General features: G+C 44.9%; 1 protein-coding gene across 1 annotated transcript in view; it reads left to right on the plus strand.

Annotated features, from left to right (window-relative positions):
- The window catches only part of LOC148031708 (uncharacterized), a 192,586-nt gene that overhangs the window by 164,588 nt on the left and 6,561 nt on the right, over positions 1-21,437 (plus strand). Inside the window, exons 7-8 of the mRNA XM_087685277.1 lie at positions 1,579-2,007; positions 2,393-2,688. Of these exons, the coding sequence (XP_087541403.1) occupies positions 1,579-2,007; positions 2,393-2,688 (725 nt within the window). The remainder of the gene's footprint in view (positions 1-1,578; positions 2,008-2,392; positions 2,689-21,437) is intronic.

Here is a 21,437-nt window from a genome sequence, read left to right on the forward strand (position 1 = left end):
ATTTTGATTATGAGTTTGTTCTTTTGTCTTATGCATGCCAACTGATTGGACTTCGATTGGATGCTTAGTTAACTTTTTGTCATTGGTTTTTACTTTTGTCTAACTAGCTTGGAACCTTTCTTGGAGAATGTCTTATTACATTAGCTATTTGCCCGAATTGTTATTATGACAGGATGAATGAGAAGCAAGATATACATGCTTCACTATGCACCTTGGATTCTTTTAGATTTGATGGTACCTAGCAAGGCATACGGAGGTGTATCTTCCCCACTCTCCCAACCTAGAAGCCTGTAGCATTTCACGTGGGTTAAGAGTATGCAAAATGTGCAGTTGCAAGTCTCATTTTTGTAGAGTTGTATTTCTAGCTCTTGTAGCAGGTGATCGAAGGTATCACAAATTTTCTGGAAAGACAGATGTCATTTCAAATAAACCCGAAAATAGACGTTCTATCCATTGAACATCTCCAATTTATTTATTTAATCTTTTGATATAATGTAGAAGATGTTTTGAAGGTTGTCTTCCATAACCATCTTGATCTGCTGAAGCCATTGTTGCCTTGTAGCTGATCCCAATTTTCAACTGTCATTGGTCTAGTAAACTTGTCCAAGTAGAAGTCTTTTTCAAACCCCTTCAATCTGAACTAGATGTGCAAGGATGCATTTCCTTGGGGTGCCACAATATTTATAGCAGAATAAATGAAGTGCTAGGTTTCACGAATCTCTTAAATGAAAAGAGTGTAAAGAGACCAAGTACTTGAAACATTGCATGGCGGTCTCAAACCCACCAAAGGACCCAAAGATTTGTAACAGCAAAACTATTCTTGTTGCAGTGTAGTCTTATTCCTCCCCCTATAACCTGAATCAGATGCAGAAGGATCCAGTTCCTGGGGTTGTGACAATATTTGTAGCTGAACAATGAAGAGTTTGGTCTCATGAATCTCTGAAATGAAAAGAGTGTAGATAGACCAAGTTCTTGAATGTTGCATGGTGTCCCAAACCCACTAAGGGACCCAAAAATCAGTTATTTTAAATACAGCCTTTGGGTGCATTCTACCAGGTACAAATATCCTAAGAAATACTTGTATCAATGAAAAGCTGTTATCAAATAGAATAGATCACCACACGTGAGACATCCCAACAACATACATTCTATGGGCATCCATAAGACAATTTGGTGATGAAAACACGAGATCATCAATTTTTGTATGTGTAGAAAATCAGATTCTGCACTTTATCCTAGTGGAGTGTCTTGGTAAGATTTTAATCCATACCATGATCTTAATGAAGGTCAACAATGTGAACTTTAAGTGGGAAACTGTTGTCATTTCTTTTTTGGGGTTCCTGGGATGTCTCTTTTTGTTGAGCGTGAAAAATGATCTAATGTAATAAAAATTCAGTTTTGTCTTGAGGTTATGGATTTAAGAATGGCTAGCCATGCTTTTTTCCTTGGAGTTTGGATATCTCAAAGAGTCAGGGTGGAAGCCAATTCTTAAGCTTAGAAGTGTTCCCTTTTCTTCTTGAAAATGATCTAAAAATGATATGACATGTATTGAATGGTAATATTTTGCATCAAATGCAGACTGGAAAGATGTCCAAGGCACTGGAGACTCTGAGGAGAATGGAAGCTTTTGGAATACCTCAAAACAAACTGACATACACAATGATAATAAATGGATATGTGCAGATCAATGATTGCGCAAATGCATTTGCAGTGTTTGAGGATATGGCGAAGGCCCAACTGAAGCCTGATGCTGTCACATATAATGTACTCATCCATGCATTCTGCAAGAGTAAGAAGATACACTCTGCTTTGGGCTTACTCAAGAGGATGCAAAAAGAGGGGCTTACACCTACACCTGAGAGCTTCACTATCATTATGGACAGTTTTGCAAAAAGTGGCAACCTGAAGATGGCAACAAAATTGCTTTCTGATATGAGGAAAGGAGGGTGTCCACCTACCAGAGTGACTTACAATGTCCTGATCCATGGACTTGTGCAAGCAGGAAAGGTTTGTGAAGTTACATTGGGAGCATCTGTTGTGTTCTCTTTTTGTTTTTGGATGCTTTAAGTGTATGCATGTGCATGGGAAAATGTGCTCACACATGTGGTATTTTTGTACAAGGCTTGTTTTTCCCTCATGACACTTATCCATACCGAAATCAACTGAGCCTTATTTTTGCATTAGATATCACTTGCTTTCCATGCCTCATCTTCATGGTAATGTAAACCCTGCATAAGGTTTATCTTTGAGTCAATCTCTAAACAGGACAATGCACTTATCTTTAGATATCTATTAATGACCGTGTGGATTTAATTTGGCAGTGCAATTCCAGATAACCTTGTAGACCAAGTTTTGGGATTTGAGTTCTTGAAATATTTTGTTTCGTTTCCAGGTACACAGAGGTGCTGCCATCATTGATCAAATGATGCTAGCTGGTATTCCTCCAGATGAGCGCACCTACACAATCATCATGGAGGGCTATGCACAAGCTGGGGATGTTGGAACTGCATTTGAGTATTTTAAAAAGCTAAAACAAGATGGTTTGAAAATTGACATCTTTGCTTATGGAGCTTTACTGAAGGGCTGTTGTAAAGCTGGTCGGATGCAAAGTGCTTTGGCTGTGACAAGGGAAATGGCTTCAGCAGGTCTAAAGAGAAATGCATATATCTACAATATCTTGCTGGATGGGTGAGTCATCAGTACTTTCTGTTGATCCACATGCACTTGTATGCCTTGAATCAGCATTTGCATATTATATTTTTAGTTTTAGCATTGACTTGCTCTAAGGTCATACTTTAGCAGATGAGAAAGCAGTCAAAGATAAGTATTCATCTTTTATGAAAGATGACCATGTTGATCCTTTCCTCTCTCTCTCTCTCTCTCTCTCTCTCTCTCTCTCTCTCTCTGTGGTAAAGAGTAATCATGTGAATTACTATAAAAGTACAAGAGTCATAAAGAACTAAAGAGACGGCAGAACAGCTGAGGAAACTGCGCTATGCAAGGGGAGTAGAGCCTCCTGAGGGAGAAGGCATGTGTGCTGAACAAGATCCAGCTGCCCATGGAGAAGACCTTTCACCCAATTATGCCAACAATCCCAGAATCTGAGAAAATAAAACATTATCTTCATATGCGGCGGGGCAGAAGTCAGAGGGATCCATACGAGGTCCCACCTCTTTTCGCCAAATCTCAGACAAGAGAGACCAGATCTTCCTGGCCAGTGGACAAGAGATAAACTTATGCCAGGAAGACTCTGTATTGGTAGTGCAAAAAAGCAAGTGCTGTTAGAAATATGTCTTCTAGAGAGGGTGGAAGCAAGCCACCAATCATCATCCTCCAAAGAAAGACCTTGCATTTGAATGGAGTTTTATTAATGCATCCTTCCATAATAGTGAGTTTCCACCATGACCTGCTTTTGTGAAGACTGCACATGGAATTAGCTTTAGCTGCCAACCAATGACGATCCCTAACAAGTAGGTAATAGATTTGATTAACAAGAGCACCCTCCAAACACAGCTGGCCTGCAAGTCTCCAATCCTATTAGGGATGATCTAGGGCAAGGCTGTGAATCTTGCAAATTCAAGGACAGCATGTCCCACAAAACATGGTATTGCAAGGGTTCAGAAAGACCTGATGGACAGTGCGGAAGGACATCAAGACACCTTGTGCTGACAATGTTGCATCAGCAATGGAAACCAATCCCAGATGTGCCATCTGATTAAACCTTGGGTGATTATCTTGTTTTCCTTCCTAGGAGACAAGCCCAGAAACAATCAAGAATTGACCTTGAAAAGAGTTGGCATGCAATCGATTCTTCCTTGGATGCCAAACCACCTTGTGAAGCACAACCTTCCATGAATACAAGAAATGAATTAATAGAAGAGAAGATGGTGCAATATCTGGCTGATCAATGTTAATCACTTGCGATCAAAGCCTTGAAGTTTAGTGTTCCCATGGACAACACCTTGGTGCTCAAGAAAAGAGCGAGCGATAGAAACCCAAGGCTAACGAGCAGCACACATGGCTTGAAACAACGACCAATGGAGGGCAGCCATGTGAGTCTCCACATCCAAAACGACACCATCACCCATGTTTTTAGGAGTGCAAACATGGCTCTTAGAAACCTATGAAATACGAGCATGCAAGGAATCCTTTTTCCAAATCATAAAATGGAGATCTTGAGTAATCTCCCAAAAACCAATCTTGAGACTTGGACCAAGGCAAGTGAGGGAAATAATAAGCAAGCATGGGGAGTATGATTGTGTGTGCCACTTTGAGGTGCACATGAAAAGGCTACGCTTGAGCTTTTCGATAAAGGAAATTAATTATGTTAATTATGATAAAAAGGAGTACAAATGTCACAGAGAACTAGGAACAAGGCAGAAGTGTTGAGGAAATTGCTGTATGCCAAGGGACTAAATCCTTCTTGGGGAGAATTGTCATGGGGACGTGGAATTTTGAGATGCTTTAATCTTGCTAGTAACATTTGATTAAGTTGCTAATCAAATGTGCAAGGTTGTTTAGCACATGTGATGCCCATGGCAGTTATTTCATGGGAACGGGCCAAGGACCCCGAGGATGCAGTGGATGTTAAAGGAAAAAGTTGTGTTAAGTTATGCCAACTGAGTTTTGGTGGTCAGTTGGTGCCAGGTTGGACCCTAGGACAATTGTTTGGCCATTAAGTGTCAGTAGTGACACTAGGGAATAGCATTAATTAATTAATTAATGCTAGTCTAACGATCAACGGAGGTTGGGAACCACTCCAAGTTGCAAATGGCCTAGCCAATTTCATTCCAGATGGGCATGTTTAATTTTGGGCAGGGTCAAAAGGGTTGAAATTAATTTTCAGAATTAATTATTTTTGAAAAATTAATTTAATGGTTGAAAATGTATTAGGAAGGCTGCCACTTGGCAAAACTTTCCCATGCAACTAGGGAGAAGGCTGTTGGAGGGTGGTGGAAGTTGAATGGCAGCCATTCAAAGCTTGGTGGAGGGAGAGGAGGTGATCAGATTTGGCTCTGAGAGGTGACGACGACTGATCGCGTGCCGCGACAGGACAGGGGATAGCAGGTTTTCTCTTCCGCCTCGAGAGGCGGTGGTAGGAGAGGAGGGCTGGCCAACGGAGCTAGTGTTTTACCTCCTTTTTGAAGCTGTTGGTGCCATCAGATTTGTCATTAGAGCTATGAATCAGAAGATACATTTCAGCTGATTTTCTCTCTTTCTAGAGCATTCTCTCATCTCCTCCAGTCTATGCTCAAGTATTCTCAGCAATTCTCAGCCATGGGTAGCAGAGTATAGCCAAATTTGGTGGACAGCAGAGAGTTTACTGCTGTAAACCCTAAATTACAGCAGTAATTAGGGTTTATCAGCCACCTTGGGACCCGTGCCATCAGTCAAAGGCATTGTATACTGAAATCAGCACCGGAAATTCGTGAAATTATGAGGATTTCAGATGCCAGCCCATCTACTGTGAATTTGGGGTAGTATTTGACCAGTTGGGGTTCCATTAGAGCAAGTCCTAGGTGAAAATCAAGGAGCAATATGCCCGAATGCTTTGCTGATTATTGGAACAGCAAGGGGCTTTTGAATCAACCAAGGAGATTGTGAAATCTCGGCTTGTAATTTGTCAATCAGCAATTGAAATTAAAGAAATACCGAAAGGGGCGCCAGTTTTGGGGCCAATAGGGTGTCCACTGTCCAAGTTTATGAAGGTAAAGTGAGCATTTCAGTTTATGTTGATTTGCTAATTGCTGTAGTTAAGTGCTTAATCAGGTTAAACCACCCTATCCGAGAAGGAAGGTTGGTTTCAAGAATGCTTGCATGATAAACAAGATTGAGTCGTCAATGAAGGCGACCCTTTTGTCTGGCCACATGATGTTGAACACTAGAACTAGAGTAAAAAGCAAAAGCATTTTGGGTGACCTAGTTATGTCAGCATCCTTAGAATCTGGAAACATAACCTTCATGTGAGGCTTAGATGGAGTAGGAAACTTAGCCTTGCCAAAAACCCAATCAAAGAGATGAAGGTCGAACTATTTTTTTGGCACCAAGTCTCGGACAAAAACAGACTAGATCTTCCTTCCCAGTGGACGTGATATAAGTCGGTGCTCAGAAGTCTCCACATAGTAGTGCAGAAAAAGTAGGTGCATGAGAAATATGACACGCAGAATTCTTCAAGGAAAAAACCTTGCATTTGAATGGAGTTTTATTAATCCAACTTTCCATTATAACTTGCTTCTACTAAGGTTGACTTTTATGGAGGCCCAATACTGAATTAGCCTTATCTGTTAGCCAATTACGATCCTTAATAAGCAAATAATAAATCTAGTTGATATAAGGTTTCTCTATGTGCAACTGGCTTGCAAGGCGCTAGTTCTACCAAGGATGATTCCTAACAAAGCTAGGAAAAGGTTGTTGATCTTGCAAATGTAAAGCAAGAGTCTCCGACAAGCTGTGATAGTTGTGGGGGATCAAAGCCTACAAATAGTGCGGAATGACATGAAGACATGTCACAAGGAAAGTGTTGCGTCAACAATAGTGACTAATCCCAAATGAGCCATTCAATAAAATTTAGGACGAGCATCTTGTTTTCCTTCCAAGAAAAGTAGCCTAGTCATAGCCAACAACTCATCCTAGAACAAATTGGCTTGCAACTAATCCTCATGCGGATGCCAAATCCCCTTTTGAAGCACAAGCTTCCAAGAACTGACCAAATAGGTTAACCAAAATGAGCATGCAATAGAAACTAGCTGATCATTGTTCATCACACCACATCAAGAGGGCTGAATTATACTATTGTCATGAAGCAAACCATGGTCTTCAAAGAAGAAATGAGCAATCAACACCAAGGGTTGGTGACAAGCACATAGGGCTGCCTGAAGTAGTGACCAGTGCAGGGCAGCCATATGAGTCTCCACATCCAAAATAGCAGCACCTCCCATGACTTTGGGTACAAACTTCTAGGATCTAGCAATAGGCAGGCACTCATACACACTTATAGTGAACAAGCAAGGAGTGTGCTAGAAGGTCACATCCATGATGTGAGAATGATAATGAAAGTACAATTGCTAAGGGACTTAAGTACCACACCGGCTGATGGGTGTTCACACGGTGAAAAAATCCTTCTCCGCAAGAAGATAAAAAGTGCATGTATATAAGGTAGCGTTCACACTAGAACTATAGGAACACGATAAGTGTTGTTACAAACCCCCTGGAGTGAATGATGTTCATGTTTATAAGGAATTGGAAAATCAGTCTCCAAATGGTATTAAGCTTAGAGCCTTGCAAAAGACTTCAAACTCCTCTCCAGAGAGAGCATTTATAAACACATTTACTAAGTTATGCTATGTAAGGACATAAACAAAGTCAATCTCCCTTGCATGAAGCCGGAAGCATCAAATAGATCTCTTGCATCCTCTAGTGTAAACTTTTGGCCTCTCTCAACTGAGATGGGCTTGCAATCTTGCTTCTGAAAATGCTCAAGGAGCTGCCCAATGTACTTAGATTGTCGTAAAACAATGCCCCCATCAACTGCAGTAAATTGTATGCTAAGATAGTAGTACAAGTGGCCAACATGTGTGACATCAAAAGCATGCTGCAATCCAGCCTTCAAGGTTGAAATCTATGTTTCATGAGGTCTTGTTAAGAACATATCATCCACATAAGGAATGAGAATCAAGAGATTATCCCCATCTTTGTGGATATAAAGCGTGCGCTAAGTGTGTGAACTAAGAGTAATCAAATATGCATGTATCTTGATTGTTCTCAAACCATGCCCATGGGTGCTTGTTTCAAACCATAAAGGACCTTATGCAACCGGCACACTTTGCTCTTTGAGCCTTTCTAAACAAAGCTAAGAGGTTGTATCACATAAACCTCCTCATGAAGATTACCATTTAGAAAAGTAGTCTTCACATCCAACTGATGTACATGCCAATCAAAATGGCCAGCCAAAGCAATAACATTGCGAATGCTAGTCATACGTAAGTGGGTGTAAACATCTCATTATAGTCAATCCCATGTTATTGAGCATACCCTTTTGCAACAAGATGTATGCCTTGTAGTGAACAATGCTACCATCAAATTTGCGTTTTAATTTGTAAACCCACTTTGTACCTAAAGCGTGCTTGTCAACTAGCAAGTCATATAACTCCCATGTGCTATTTTTATGGATAGAGACAATCTCTTACTACATAGCTGCCATGCAATGTCCATTCTCTAAAGCCTCTCATCGGCCACTGCCATAGTTTTCAATCACAAAAGGTACGATATGGTACAGTAGAATAAATTACAGTGCTCAATGGTATCTCAAAATTTTATAAGGCATGATACAATATTAGTATGAAAGAAAAATTAACATGATCTTTAAAAAAAAATACAAATGATAGAACACATGTCTAAAGTCAAAATAGCAATGCCATTACAAAGTAAGATGAATTGCATGAGGTTACAAGACAAAATTGGCATATGCTAGGCCTTGGTGTTTACATGTATAACATGTAGTATAACAACATACATGGATATATTATAGGTAGGGGTGGATACAATCATACAAAAAAGAGAGAGGTGTAGAGTGATGCATCACTATCATCTTCATAATTATCATCAGGATCATGTGAGTGCTCATCAAGAGAGTTTGAAGATAAGTCCTCAGAATCATATGGTAATACAATCGCATACTCACCATCATGATGGCTCCCTAGACAATGGCTCTGTAAGCTAGGAATCAAGCTCTATCTTATATATGTTTGCAAGCCACTCTTACCATCCCTCATTGATGTTGGAGAGTGTTGAGTGACCACATCCTTGCCACTATGTAGTGGAAATCCTCGCCTATAAGTATGCTAACTATAAGCGTCATTAGTGTTAGCTACCATGAGTATTATATAGAGCTGGGCTAAGATCAACTCCTCATCAACCTTCTGATGTACACTCAGAAGAGTGTTGCACATAAATTTGAAGGTATTAACATGGACCTACACAATGCACATAAAGATTGCAAATACTAAATCGTTTAGTATAAAGTTTAGAACGATAAGTTAATACTTGACTTATCATTTCAAACTTATGAATCATGATTCATGGTCAAGTGTTTATCTACTTTGGACTACCTATGCTAAGCATGGCTCTCATCATGCGTAAGTTAGTGCGGTAATAGACTGGCCACTCTAATTGTTGTGTGCTGAGTCAATTGTGATTCTTTATGCAATGTTGTGTGGAGACTCTCATGGCCATAAACTGAAGAGTCTCTAGTGCATACCCAAATTTCAATTACCAAAAGAGAGGCTTCACAAGTGACTCTCTCCTCCAATAAGTTGGAGAAGCAAATGCCACATGCCCTCTTTGATCTACATAGCATCCAAGCTCCTCTAGCACTGCATTGTGGTCATTCGTGGACATCACAGGAGTCAAATATGCAAGTTGGTCTAAACCGAGGTCTCCATCATCCATCATTGTTGGCGTTGTAGGCACGATGTACCAAAAGTGCAAAACCATGGATGGGGCTTATGCATTCATGCCCGTCTCCTCTCTTCTATCTCTAGAATGTGTGCACGTTGTGTCTTTGTGATCATTGTGCAAGCATATGCATCTCCACTAGTGCGCTTTGAGGAAGTGAATGAGAAGGCCCATGGTGGATCCCTCACAATCACTTATACATAACACCCTATAAAAGGGAGTCATGGCAATGGCCTCCTCAGTCTCTTGCTGATTCCACTCATTCTATAGAATGGACACCACTATCTAGTGAATGGAAGACCACACCTCATAAAGGCGCTCCAATAACAACCACATGAAAGCAAATCGAGTTGAAGAAGGCTTCTTAGCTCAAGTGTGTTATGCTAGTGATACATTGCAAGTAGCTTTACCTTTATCATGAAGAAAGTGACAATTGGTATAGCTTTATGCACCATCCTCTTCACCCACTTGAGCTTCTCGATGTCCTCCATAAAAAGTCCAAACAATGACTTGCACATGGAGTGCATACAATTGTGGAAAACTCTACCTCAAGCAAGTGGTCCAAGCATAGCTTGGGATGAATGTATTGTTTGTTCAATAGCTTTGTTTGGTGGGGCGAGGAGTCTTCTTTAAAGTGATTGCAGTCAAGGTCCTTGATTCTCAAACTGGTTTAATGAGTACTCACCATGAGACACAGTCTAGTGGCCTCTATCTCGTGACCCAGTTTCTTTCTTAGCTAACAGTTGAGGGGTCGAAGTTAAACCACTTCTAAGCTTTAGCCACCATACGGGAGTATACGAACAATGAGCGTCTTTGGTATTACCACTTGGGGCATCTTGATTATGACTCTCTTTATATAGGACTTGTCTCGGCTATAGATGGTTGAGGACCTTCCACGCCTGAAACTATCTAGAGATGTTTGTCAAGCCTTTTTGCTAGGAAAACAACACCGTACTCCATTTCCTCAGTAGTCCCTACATAAAGTTGAGACTAAGGCGCCCTTGAGATTTATCCATGTTGATCTTTGTGGGCTGCCATCTACTACTGCCTTGAATGATGTGTTGTATTTCTTTTTTATAGTGAATGATTTTTCTAGATATATGTGGTTGTACTTTAAAAAGCATTGATCTGATGCATTCATCTACTTTCCTATATGGGTGATTCTGTCTCATAACTAGCTAGTTGTCGTGTAGTTTGTATGTAGAGTGATAGTGGTGGTGAGCTTATCTCCTACGAGTTCACTAAGTTTCTATAGGAGCATGGTATCTCTTGCTAACTTTCCTTCTTAAAATGAAGCCATAGAGCAAGGAACGAGACAGCCATGAGCATGGCATTCTCTATGTTTTTCTCAATAGAGCTTCCTAAGTGCCTTTGGGTTGAGACTATTAATACTCAAGTGTCGATCGTTAACCAGTATCCACTGGCGGTCTCTTAGATGACCTTGTATTAGGCATTCTTTGGCTCTAGGCCTGCAGTTTTCCACTTTAGAGTTTTCTAGTGTTGTCTATATATACACTCCTAGTCATAAGATAGGAGTGCTCACTCCTCGAGCTAATACCCTTATTTTTGTAGGATATTCCTCAAAGGCGAATGTCTATCATTTGTTCAATCCTTGGATAAGCAAGGTGATCCTACGGAGAGATGCCATTTTTTATGAGAGGAATATTGTGCAGTCTTTTGTATCTGACTTCGAGTGGATTCCTCTAGATAGTCCATCAAAGATAGTGCCTTTTGACTCGGATCTACTGTCTGTGCCTGACCTTCCCTTAGATTCTTCAGCCCCCAGGCCCCGTCTCCAAGACCCATTAACTCGTTGGTATTAGCAAACCATGTGGAACTCGGAGATCTCCTCGGTTTGTCCCCTACAACAGACTACATAGCATATTTAGAGCTAGAAAGTTGGTAAGAGGCTCTTTAGCATCCCCAATGTCAAGAGGCCATGGAAAAAGATATCGAGAATATTGACCATAATGAGATTTGAACCTTGGTGGCTTGTCCAAGTCACAAGAAAGTCCTTAGGACCAAGTGGATTCTTAGGACCAAGCTAAAAGGTGATGAAACTTTAGACAAGTACAAGGCAAAAACCCTTCTCCAACTAGAAGGTAAAAGATGCTCGTGGATAAGGTAGTGTTTAGGCCAAAACTACAAAGGAACATGATAAGTGTAACACAAACATGGTCCCTTGGTACAGTGGCTTCACGGTGGAGGCGTTTGGACTCCACAACAGGTTTCTTCGGCACCCGGTCACCCTCCTCTTCCTTGGCCTGGCGATTGAGTACCGCCAGTTAGTGGAAGACTTCGGGAGGCTCTTCGGCACTGTCCTTCCTGCATCCTTCGCAGATGCAGTGACAGCGGCAGGGGTCCCAAAGGTACGGGTGGTAGTGAAGGAGGTCAAGAATATCCCACAGTTCCTAGAGATTGAGGCAGGTGGGCATTCCTTTAGGCAGTAGGTCATTGTGACTGGGCAACCAGGGTAGTGCTTGCGCTGCCACGACTTTGGGCATCAGGCAGCAGTTTGTACACGGTTTGGAGCCAAGGCGGCTCCGTCCACAGGTCCGGAGGTGGACGTTGAGGGTTTCACAAGGGTCTAGAGGCGACAGAGAGGGAGACAGCAAGGGGAGGCGCAGCCAGCCCCTCAAGCCCAGCCTCGTCAGCAGAGTGATGGCGAACGAGCACCTCCCTTTCGGCATAGCACCCCACAGCCCCCCCTGCCCGCCCCACCCGGCAGGACCGATCCCTTCCATTTTCTCCACATGAGCCACAGACTGCCTCGCCGGAGCCCCCCACAGGCCCCTCACACCACCCACCCACCCCGCGCTACCACCACCCCCCCCCCCCACCCTCCCCCCCCCCCCCCCCCCCCCTCCACTGACCATGGCCCACAGCCCCCCCTTGCCAAGGCTACCACCCCACCTACTAGCACCATCGGATGGATCAAACTACGCTTTCTTTTTTCAATCATCCTTCTCAGAGGAATGGACGACTACACAGATTGAGGAGGAATCGAAGAGTCAGGTGGCACATCACATCTCCGAGTGAATGGGAGATGAAGGACTAGCAATGTTCGCACAACAGTGGCCAATTTGCATGATGGACATTAACTGGTGGGTTGGCGCCGACGTCCCGCATTTGAGCATTATCTTTCGACCCCCCCCATAGTGGGGAGTACCGAGGGATGTGATTGCGTGGCCCCCGACGCAGGCGATCCGCTTCTACCAGTGTACAGAGTCGCGGTTTTTAGCATGGCTAAAATAGATGCATTGATAGTACCACCTGGAGCATCTATCACCCCTATGGTCTGGCCGAGGGCCACCATGGGGGACTGGAGCTCACCATCCAGACCGGTGGCAAAACGTACATGCATGCTTTGCAGTGTCTCTTCCTCATCTGTAGCTTCCACGCCGAATAGATGCCTGTTCGGTTAGTCACAGGTTTCCCCATGAGCCTACACGTTGCATCCTGGAATGTGAACAGTCTCCACTACAGTGGGGTGTGTGGCTCGAGGAAGTTGATTGTCCGGCAAGAGCTGCAGCCTGCCCTCGCTGGACGGATAGACATCTTGCTACTGCAAGAGCACAAGCTCACTCTCGCCCAGGCTCAACGGGTTGGGAAGGTACTGTCGGGCAGCTCGCATACTTATTGGGAACAAGCCATAGGTACCCACGACAGGAGCGGAGGCGTATGCACATCTATTGGTCTGAGTCTCACCACCTGTGTACGAGACCATGGGACGGTAGTTGCAGGAAGGGCTCTATGGATCAGACTGGATATTGGGGACTCGTGTGTTGGAGTCCTCAATGTCTATGCCCCTATGGAGGTTAGGGCATGTAGCAGGTTTTGGGTGGAAATTGTAGATGGACTCCTAGAGGTGGACTCCTGGATTGTTGGAGGAGATTTCAACAATTTGGAGGCTTTGGAGGACCAGCAGGGTAGGGGAAGAAACTACCAGGGCATGGTTGGGGAGGAGTAGGAGGCATGGGAGGTCTTTTTGCTTGTAGTCGGAGCACGGGATGCCTGGAAAGACCCTGACTTCCATAGGAGGGAGAGGTCGTTGGACTTTTCTTGGAGATACAAGCGGCTAGGCGGAGCCTTGCTGGAGGTTTTATGTGGGAGAGTGGGGCGGTTCTCGCGGAGGCCAGATTGAGCAATTGGCAGGTACCACACTATCCGATCACTGTGCCCGGTTCTCCTGGCACTTGATCCCCCAGCATCCGCCCTAGATACACGATCCTGTCGGATACCTGACTCGATCTATAGGAGGGAGGAGATGTCGAGACAGATAGAGAAGATCTGGACCAGAGAGTGGGTGAGGAGGGACATGATAGCAGAGGAGGTTGCAGAGGTCCTAGCCGAGTCAAGCAGAATTTGCCAAGAGGCAGCCCTACAGGCCAGGCAGTAGTGCTGGGAAAAGGAGAGAGCACTCCGGCGGGACCTGGCAGCTACGCAGAGATTGTTGCAGGAGGCACCAGGGGACCCCATTCTCCATGCACAGGAGGTGCGCACGCGTGCAGCCATTGCTGACCTAGAGGACAGGCGCTCAGAGTTCTCTTTCTGCAATTCAGTAGCCTTTTGGGCGCGGAAGGGAGACACGATGTGCAAGGAGACCCGCACCGCGGAAGAGCAGATACACAGCCTTAGGGATCAGTATGGGAGGACCCGTTCTAGCCCTGATGAGGTGATGGAGATTGCCATCGACTATTGCACATGCCTCTTCCAGCAAGAGACAGCTTCAATTAGAGGACAGAGATGCAGACAATAGGTATGGGATCACATCCCGTCCCTCATCACAGAGGGGACAGGACACGCCCTCGTAGTCCCCTTCACAGAGAAGAAACTAGAAGAGGCTTTCCATACACAGGATGGGCAAAAATGCCCGGGGGAGAATGGCCTCTCTAAGGCCTTCTTTACTACATATTGGGAGGTGGTGAAGGATCCCCTATTGAGGGCTTTCTAGGAGATATTCACCTCAGGACAGATGCCAGGGAGACTCTCGGCAGGCCTTATCAGTCTCCTCCCCAAAGGAGGAGACCGGTTGGAGCTATCCCAGTGGAGACTGATCACCTTATTGTCAGTGGCCTATAAGGCTCTGGCAAAGATGATTGGTAGACGATTACGCCATGTGCTTCTAGACAGCATTCATGACACACAGACAGGCTTTGTCCAGGATAGGAGCATCCTAGACAATGTATTTACATTCTTTGAGGCGACAGAGTGGGCTTAGCACAGTGGGCAAAGACTGGCAGTACTACTATTGGACTTCGAGAAAGCCTACGACAGGGTGGACTGGGATTTCCTAGAGGGTACCATGGTGAAGTTAGGATTTCCCCACGCTTGGATTTGCGGGGTCTTCGGCCTGTACAGATCAGCCACCAGCAAGGTTCTCATAGGCGGAAGGCGAGGGGAGGAGGTTCGGATGGAGAGATCGGTCCAATAGGGCTGCCCCCTGGCCCCATACCTGTTCCTATTCTTCGCAGAGGCGATGTCCTACTTCCTTAGGTCATGTGTGAGTGGACTACGCGGCCTCCGACTTCCAGTGAGAGAGGAGACTGAATTGTCAGACTCAGAGTACGCAGATGACACAGGACTCTACATAGAGGACGATGAGGTGATGCTGGAAAGAATGAGGTTGGCTCTTGAGGTGTTCTGTGTTGCAGCGGGCACGAAAATCAATTGGCGAAAGTCGGTTGGTTTCCTCACAGACCCGGACTCCAGCACGGAGTGGGGAGACCACTTGGGATTTAGATGGGTGAGCAGATGGCAGACTGTCGGATACCTAGGGTTCCAGGTGGGACTTGATATCACTCCTGCCGAGCAGCTTCTTCTTGTTCTAGAGTATATTAGGAGGAAACTCACCTATTGGAGCACGGCTCGCCTCTCACTAGCCGGTTGAGCCCTGGTGGTTAACCAGGTCCTCCTAGCGACGGCATGGTATATCGCCTTGTGTTGTTGTTTCTCCTCATCGTGCGTAGGGCAGCCTTGCCGCCTGGTGTGGAATTTCCTTTGGTCCGGGTCTGATGGCTCCAGAGATTCCAGGGCCAAGGTGGTGTGGGCGACCATCATATGACATCGATCAGAGGGAGGGCTTGTGATCATAGACCCAAAATATCAGAGTAGGGCTCTCTTGGGCAAGTTAGTTGTCTGCGGTCTCACACCAGGAGGGCAGACTTGGAAGGTCTTACCGCAGGAGGGCCTTTAGGACTGTAAACCGAGGCTTGGCGGGGAGTGGAGGCCGTCCCTGAGATGGATCTTCACTTCAGCCCATATTACCCTACCCAGATCACCTTTCTTGCGGAGCCTACTCCGCGTGTGGCAGGGCCTTCGTAAGGCCCTAATCCAGAGCCCCCTGGGCTGCCAGGAGGAAATAGGCCGTCAACCAGTGATTTGGAACCTCCAGGTCAAAGATAGGGAAGAGGCACAGTTAGGTGAGCGCCCCCACATCCAGTGGGCTGGGTGGGAGGCCGGCCCGGCTCGTTCCATCAGGTCATGGCGGGAGGTGTACAGGATGGCAGACAAGGAGGTGCTACAGTGAGTATCAGGGTGCACAAGAGGAGTGGAGTTGAGGAGAAGAGAGATAGACGCAGCAATACCTCCGGAGTAGCTTGCCCCCTCGATACGAGAACGGGGAGGTATGGGCAGCCACGTTCTCTCCAGCAGGCATCCCTCTTCAAGTGGCAGGTAGAGTGGGTGGCACCCCCCAGGGGACCTTCTTTACCGTTCAAGAGGGGGGACGTCTGGCCCTTGATAGAGAGCAACAGGATGAGGGGATTGGCACCCTTTCATGGAGGAGGATTCGGGTGGTGGGTGTTTAGGAGGAGACTTGGCGACTAGACCCCTATGTTTTCTGGATGGAGCTCAAGGAGTGGTGCCTTTGGATTTGGGAGGGTAGACCACTTGATGAGCTGGAGTGGGACCCAGGAGAGTGGCTATGGCCGGCCTCTGCGGTTGCAAAAAAGCCACCTAGGCTTCTAGAATACACCTCCAAGATTGGCAGACATGTACTGATGCAGGAGGATATGGACTGGGCACCGTCACCCGGCAGGCCCTGGGCGGAGCACAGCATCATGGAGCCCTTCCGACGGACCTTCTGGCCCTGCCTATGGGATAGCTGGAGGTCGAGGAGGGTGTCGTATTTTTTATGGTTGGTGGCACATGGAGGATTGGCGGTGGGAAGCTGGCTTGCCCAGATGCAGAAGGAGGGAGATTGTAAGTGCTGCACACAAGAGTTTCTAGAAACCCCAAAGCACTGCCTTTGGGGAGCTTTCTGTTGGTAGGCAGTCAGCCAGGGCCATCACCTTCTGTATGAGGCCGGGATGCAGGACACGGTTTTCATAATTGAGACAGGGTCATGCGCAGTGGTTGGTCTGGAAGCTCTACCTATCCGACAGGTACTGGACCCCACAGCAGACCGATTAGAGATATGGGAGATCATAGGGAGTCATACTGGATGGCATATCTGGAAGGCGTGATGCGAGGTGGCCTTCGGCGGTGAGAGACTCTCAGCACCTGCGACCTTAGCAGAGCTATGGACATCCATCATTCACTCCCTCCGTGGCCGATGGGATCACGTGCAGGGCGAGTCCAGGGCTCGTCAGGAGCTCCATGGTCACTTCATGCGGCTAGGGCCTATTTTTCGTGATGCAGGCAGGCAGTCCCGTTTGGCGATATACCCCTCCCCCATGGCTTCTTGCCCCAATCCCCCCTAGACCGCCTTGAGAGGCTTGTATACATGATGTAGTGGTGACCTTGCATCAGCTCCAGTTTACTCTGTTGAGGATGAGCACTTTGTTGTAATCAGCTTTTTGGAGTAATATAATCAGCCACATTCTACTAGAAAAAAAAGTGTAACACAAACAGGAGCCTAGGAGATCCAAGTAGTACTGGTTCAGATTGAATGTTTCTTCCAAAGCATAAAATGAATTGCTTGTGTAATTCCTTGCAAATTACTCTTGGACCAAGGGAGAAGAGGCAAGAAGTAATTAAGAGTAGGAAGCATAATCATCTATGATACTTTGAGGCTCACATGGAAAGGCCATGCTTAAGATTTCCAATAAAGAAACTTGGTAATTAGCTTATTAGAAATCCAATCCAACAAATGCTTCGCTACCACATCCACACACAAGGACAACCCAAATGTCTAGTAATATGCCCTTTTTGAATTACTCTCCCCTACTAACCCAAAGCACAACCAAACAAGTCCCAAATGTCTAAGGCCTTACGAATGTTATTTCTATGAGCTTTAATGTTAGACATAATAACCTTCAGTTGGGCAAGTAGCCCAAGACGGCCATTAATTAGTGTGTCCTGGACAAGGGCAAGAAGTGCCAAGGTCCGAAGCTCGGGGGATACCCTCAGATTTCTTGCTAAATTGGCCAAGACTTGTCTATTTGGGAACACCGGTCGAGTGCACCATGAAAACAGGCTCTAGAGACCCGATTAGAAGGTGGGAAGAGGGTATATTTGGTTGGGAGGTCAGTAAGACACAAGAAATTTTATTCTCTCTCTCACATTTGGTATCAGAGCTCGCGGGTTTCCAAAAAAAAAAGAAGGGATTTGGGGGTTTTTTGTTACGGCCACACAGGTGAGATCGTGCTGCAGTCGCGAGAGCGCACACTGGTAGGCAGTGTGAAGGCATATGTGCAACACACCATAGAAGACAGCGTAGCGTGAAAATTCTCTTTCTTTGTAGGTGGCGGCACCCACCACAAGGCCTAGCAGCAGCCCAGCGAGCTAATCACGTGAGCCAGCTGCGGCCAATAGCACTACCAAGGCCAAGGCACACTCCATCACACAAGAGAGCTCTCTCTCTTTTACTTGAGAGAATAACCATCTCCCTTTCACCTTTTATCCTTGGTAAATTCCTTGTGGCACTCTGCATGTGGGATAGAATCCCCTTTTTACCAAGCTTGTGAGCCCTCCATCCCCTTGTAAAAAAAAAGGGTGTTTTCTCCTCTTTCTGAGCACATTTTTTGAGATCTATAACTTCTTGATACGGCTTCCAAATTGTAAACCGATTTCACGAGCTTCAAGAATGATTTGAAGACAAGCTTCTAAAGTATTATCATCACCAATTGAGCTTGGGAGCACTTCCGAAATTTCGCGCCAAAGTGACCTCTTGAGGCTGGGAAAAATTGGGATTTTTGGGCTCCAACGGACTCCTATTCAAGTGCTGTCAGTTCCTTTGGTTTTCTTGCATCGATGAGTATCAAATTTCAGCATATTTGACCTCTGGTTTTGACTGGCGAGAGGACTGGCAAGGACATTTCAAATTGCTTTCGTGGTGCCAGCATAGAACTTGTAAAGCTCTTATAACCTTGGAATTGGGGCAAGGCAAGGCGAGGGGCAAGAAAGACAAGATAAGGGGGTGGTGCTTGATTAGGGGAAATGAATTATGTAGAATTTTTGGCACAACAAGGGGGATACTTTGCTAGAGGGAATATTAACTCTTTAAAGGTATATGAGAGTAATAGAAAGGAATAGTATGTGATTTTTTATGGGTTTTGGAAGGCAATAGCTCAATCTACCATGAGGATATTGAAGATAAAGGATTTGGATATGAAATGTGATAATAATGGAGAGAGAGAGAGAGAGAGAGAGAGAGAGAGAGAGAGAGAGAGAGAGAGAGAGAGAGAGAGATGAAAGTATAAAGAGAGAGGGAGGAGGAGATTGAACACAATGAGAACTTCAAGCATTGGAAGAAGACTCAAACACCAGCACCTTGCTCACGTCCACCCATCATCTATCCAATTGGCTATCATATTTTGCCTCCCAATAAAATTTTCATCTCATATGTGGGGATTAGGATACTTCTCGTGCAGTGCACCCTTAATTTCTTGCAATACATTTGTGTATTGGTTTTTGAAGAGCTGAAAAAAAATCTCTCTCTATTTGTTATGGAGAGGGGCTCTAATTACAATTGAAAAAACTTCTATCATAGAAACCTCAATCTCAGTGCTTTTATCCATGGCTGCTACTTCTACCACTCTCACTTGATGGCTCATCTTGAGGGCTCTCTTGAGAGTTAGGATCTTCATTAAGACAAACCTAACACTACAAGAGTGACTAGTAACTTATGCAACCATGTATGGTGAAGCTTTTGTTGGTTTGAATTATCATTTTAAAAAAAAAACATCAATTAATCAATCATGTCAGGCACTGAAGATATGCCTTTGAATGACATTGATGTAGAGGAAGAACCTCTTATGCATGATGATGAGTTGCCCTCTTCATCTAATGATGTGCATAATTGTCTTTCTAGTTTGGAAGGCACTATGCAAGTTTTGCTTGAACAAATGCAAATTTTAACTTGAAATGCTTTGGATAAAGGCAAGAGACCTTTAGATGAGAGTTTACCTGATGCATGTATGCCTGACACGCAAGTGGTACATGATGCCTCTGTAGTCGTTCCTCCATTGCCAAGAGCTAAGTGGCAGCTTAAAGACCTTAAGCCGCCTAAGTTCAATGGCACAGTAGCACAAAGGACTACAGATGCGGTGGAACAGTGGCTCTCTAAATGGGAGCAGTGTTTTAAGTTATGCCATATTCATGAGGATGCTTTAAAGATACAGCAAGCTACGTATAATCTCATGGATGCTACTCACTGTTGGTGGCGAAAAATTGAGCGGGATCATGCAGAGCCATCTACTTGGATTGCATTTAAGACATTGTTTTATAATAATTTTGTCCCTCCAGATGAGCGGACAAGGGCTCTAGATGTGTGGTTCTTCATAGCTCAGAAGAGCTACTCTGTTCAGGAATATGCGGACAAGTATAGAGAGATTCTGTTAAAGGTCCCTGAACATATTCCTAACTTTCTGCAAGTGCATAAATTTGTCATGGGCTTAAAAGGAACCTTAATGCCACTTGTCAAGAAGGAGAGATGTAAAACCTTGAATGAGGCAGTGGAGCTTGCATTGGTCCTTGAAGATGGGAAGGCCCAGAGATTTCCTTGGACTAGAGGTGCATGCCCTTTCTTTACTCCTGCAGTTGCATCTAGTGCTCCTTGTGTGAAGGACACTAGAGAGGTACATATGATCAAGACTGTGTCAGGTACCAAGAGGAAGGTATCCGCTAGGGCTGAGAGAGCCTACAATGGGCTCACTCCACAGCAAGGGGAGAAAGCAATGAGAGAAGGACTTTATTACAGATGCCTAGGGCAGCATAAATTTAAGGCTTGTCCCAAGAAGGCAAGAGTCAGTGCTCAAATGGTGCTTAATCCAATGCAGGATGTGGATAAGGCGAGAGATGACCTAGATGAGTCACCTCCACATGGCTTTGGATATCGTGAACGGATCCTAGCCGTCATAGTAACAAAGAAAGTACCAACTGTGCCAGATGCAGTGTTATTGCCTGAGACACAAAAGGGATATTAGTTTACTGACACTGAGCTCATTGTAATGAAAGGCATAGTGGCAGGATGCCCTGTGCTATTTTATTTTATATGGGCTCTTGACATAATGTTATTAGCTCTAATCTCGTCAAGAAGTTGAAGCTCAAGACTACCCCTTCAGAATATAGTTATTTGGTAGAGCTAGTTGACAGGATAGGTACAGAGACATGGGATCAGCGAGTTGTTGACCTCCTTGTACAGGTCCAGTCCTACGAGGATAGATTGGATTTTGAAATTACACGGCTTGCAAGATTCGCCCTAGTGTTGAGCAAGCAGTGGCACGCAAAGAAGAGACCTGTCATTGACTTCTCTTTTCATATTTATCAATTTGAGCATGAGGGCCGACGATTGGTGTTTCGCGGAGAACGAGATCTCCAAGAAGCGAAGATTCTCTCAATGACCAAGGCGCTCAAGATTGACTGTAAGTCTCTTTACTTTTGTTATATTTTAAATATTTCTAAATATGTGTCAAAGGATGACACGGATAAAGGTGGAAGTTCCACAAGTATCCCTTCGGCCTTATCAAGTAAAATAAGAGTCCACTTTTCTCATGCATTTAAATCTGAACTACCTCTTGGTTTATCTCCTCATACGAACG

Source organism: Lygodium microphyllum, chromosome 9 (genome assembly GCF_053477565.2).
Source record: "Lygodium microphyllum isolate KBCC chromosome 9, Lygodium_microphyllum_v1.1.10, whole genome shotgun sequence".
Taxonomy (NCBI): domain Eukaryota; kingdom Viridiplantae; phylum Streptophyta; class Polypodiopsida; order Schizaeales; family Lygodiaceae; genus Lygodium; species Lygodium microphyllum.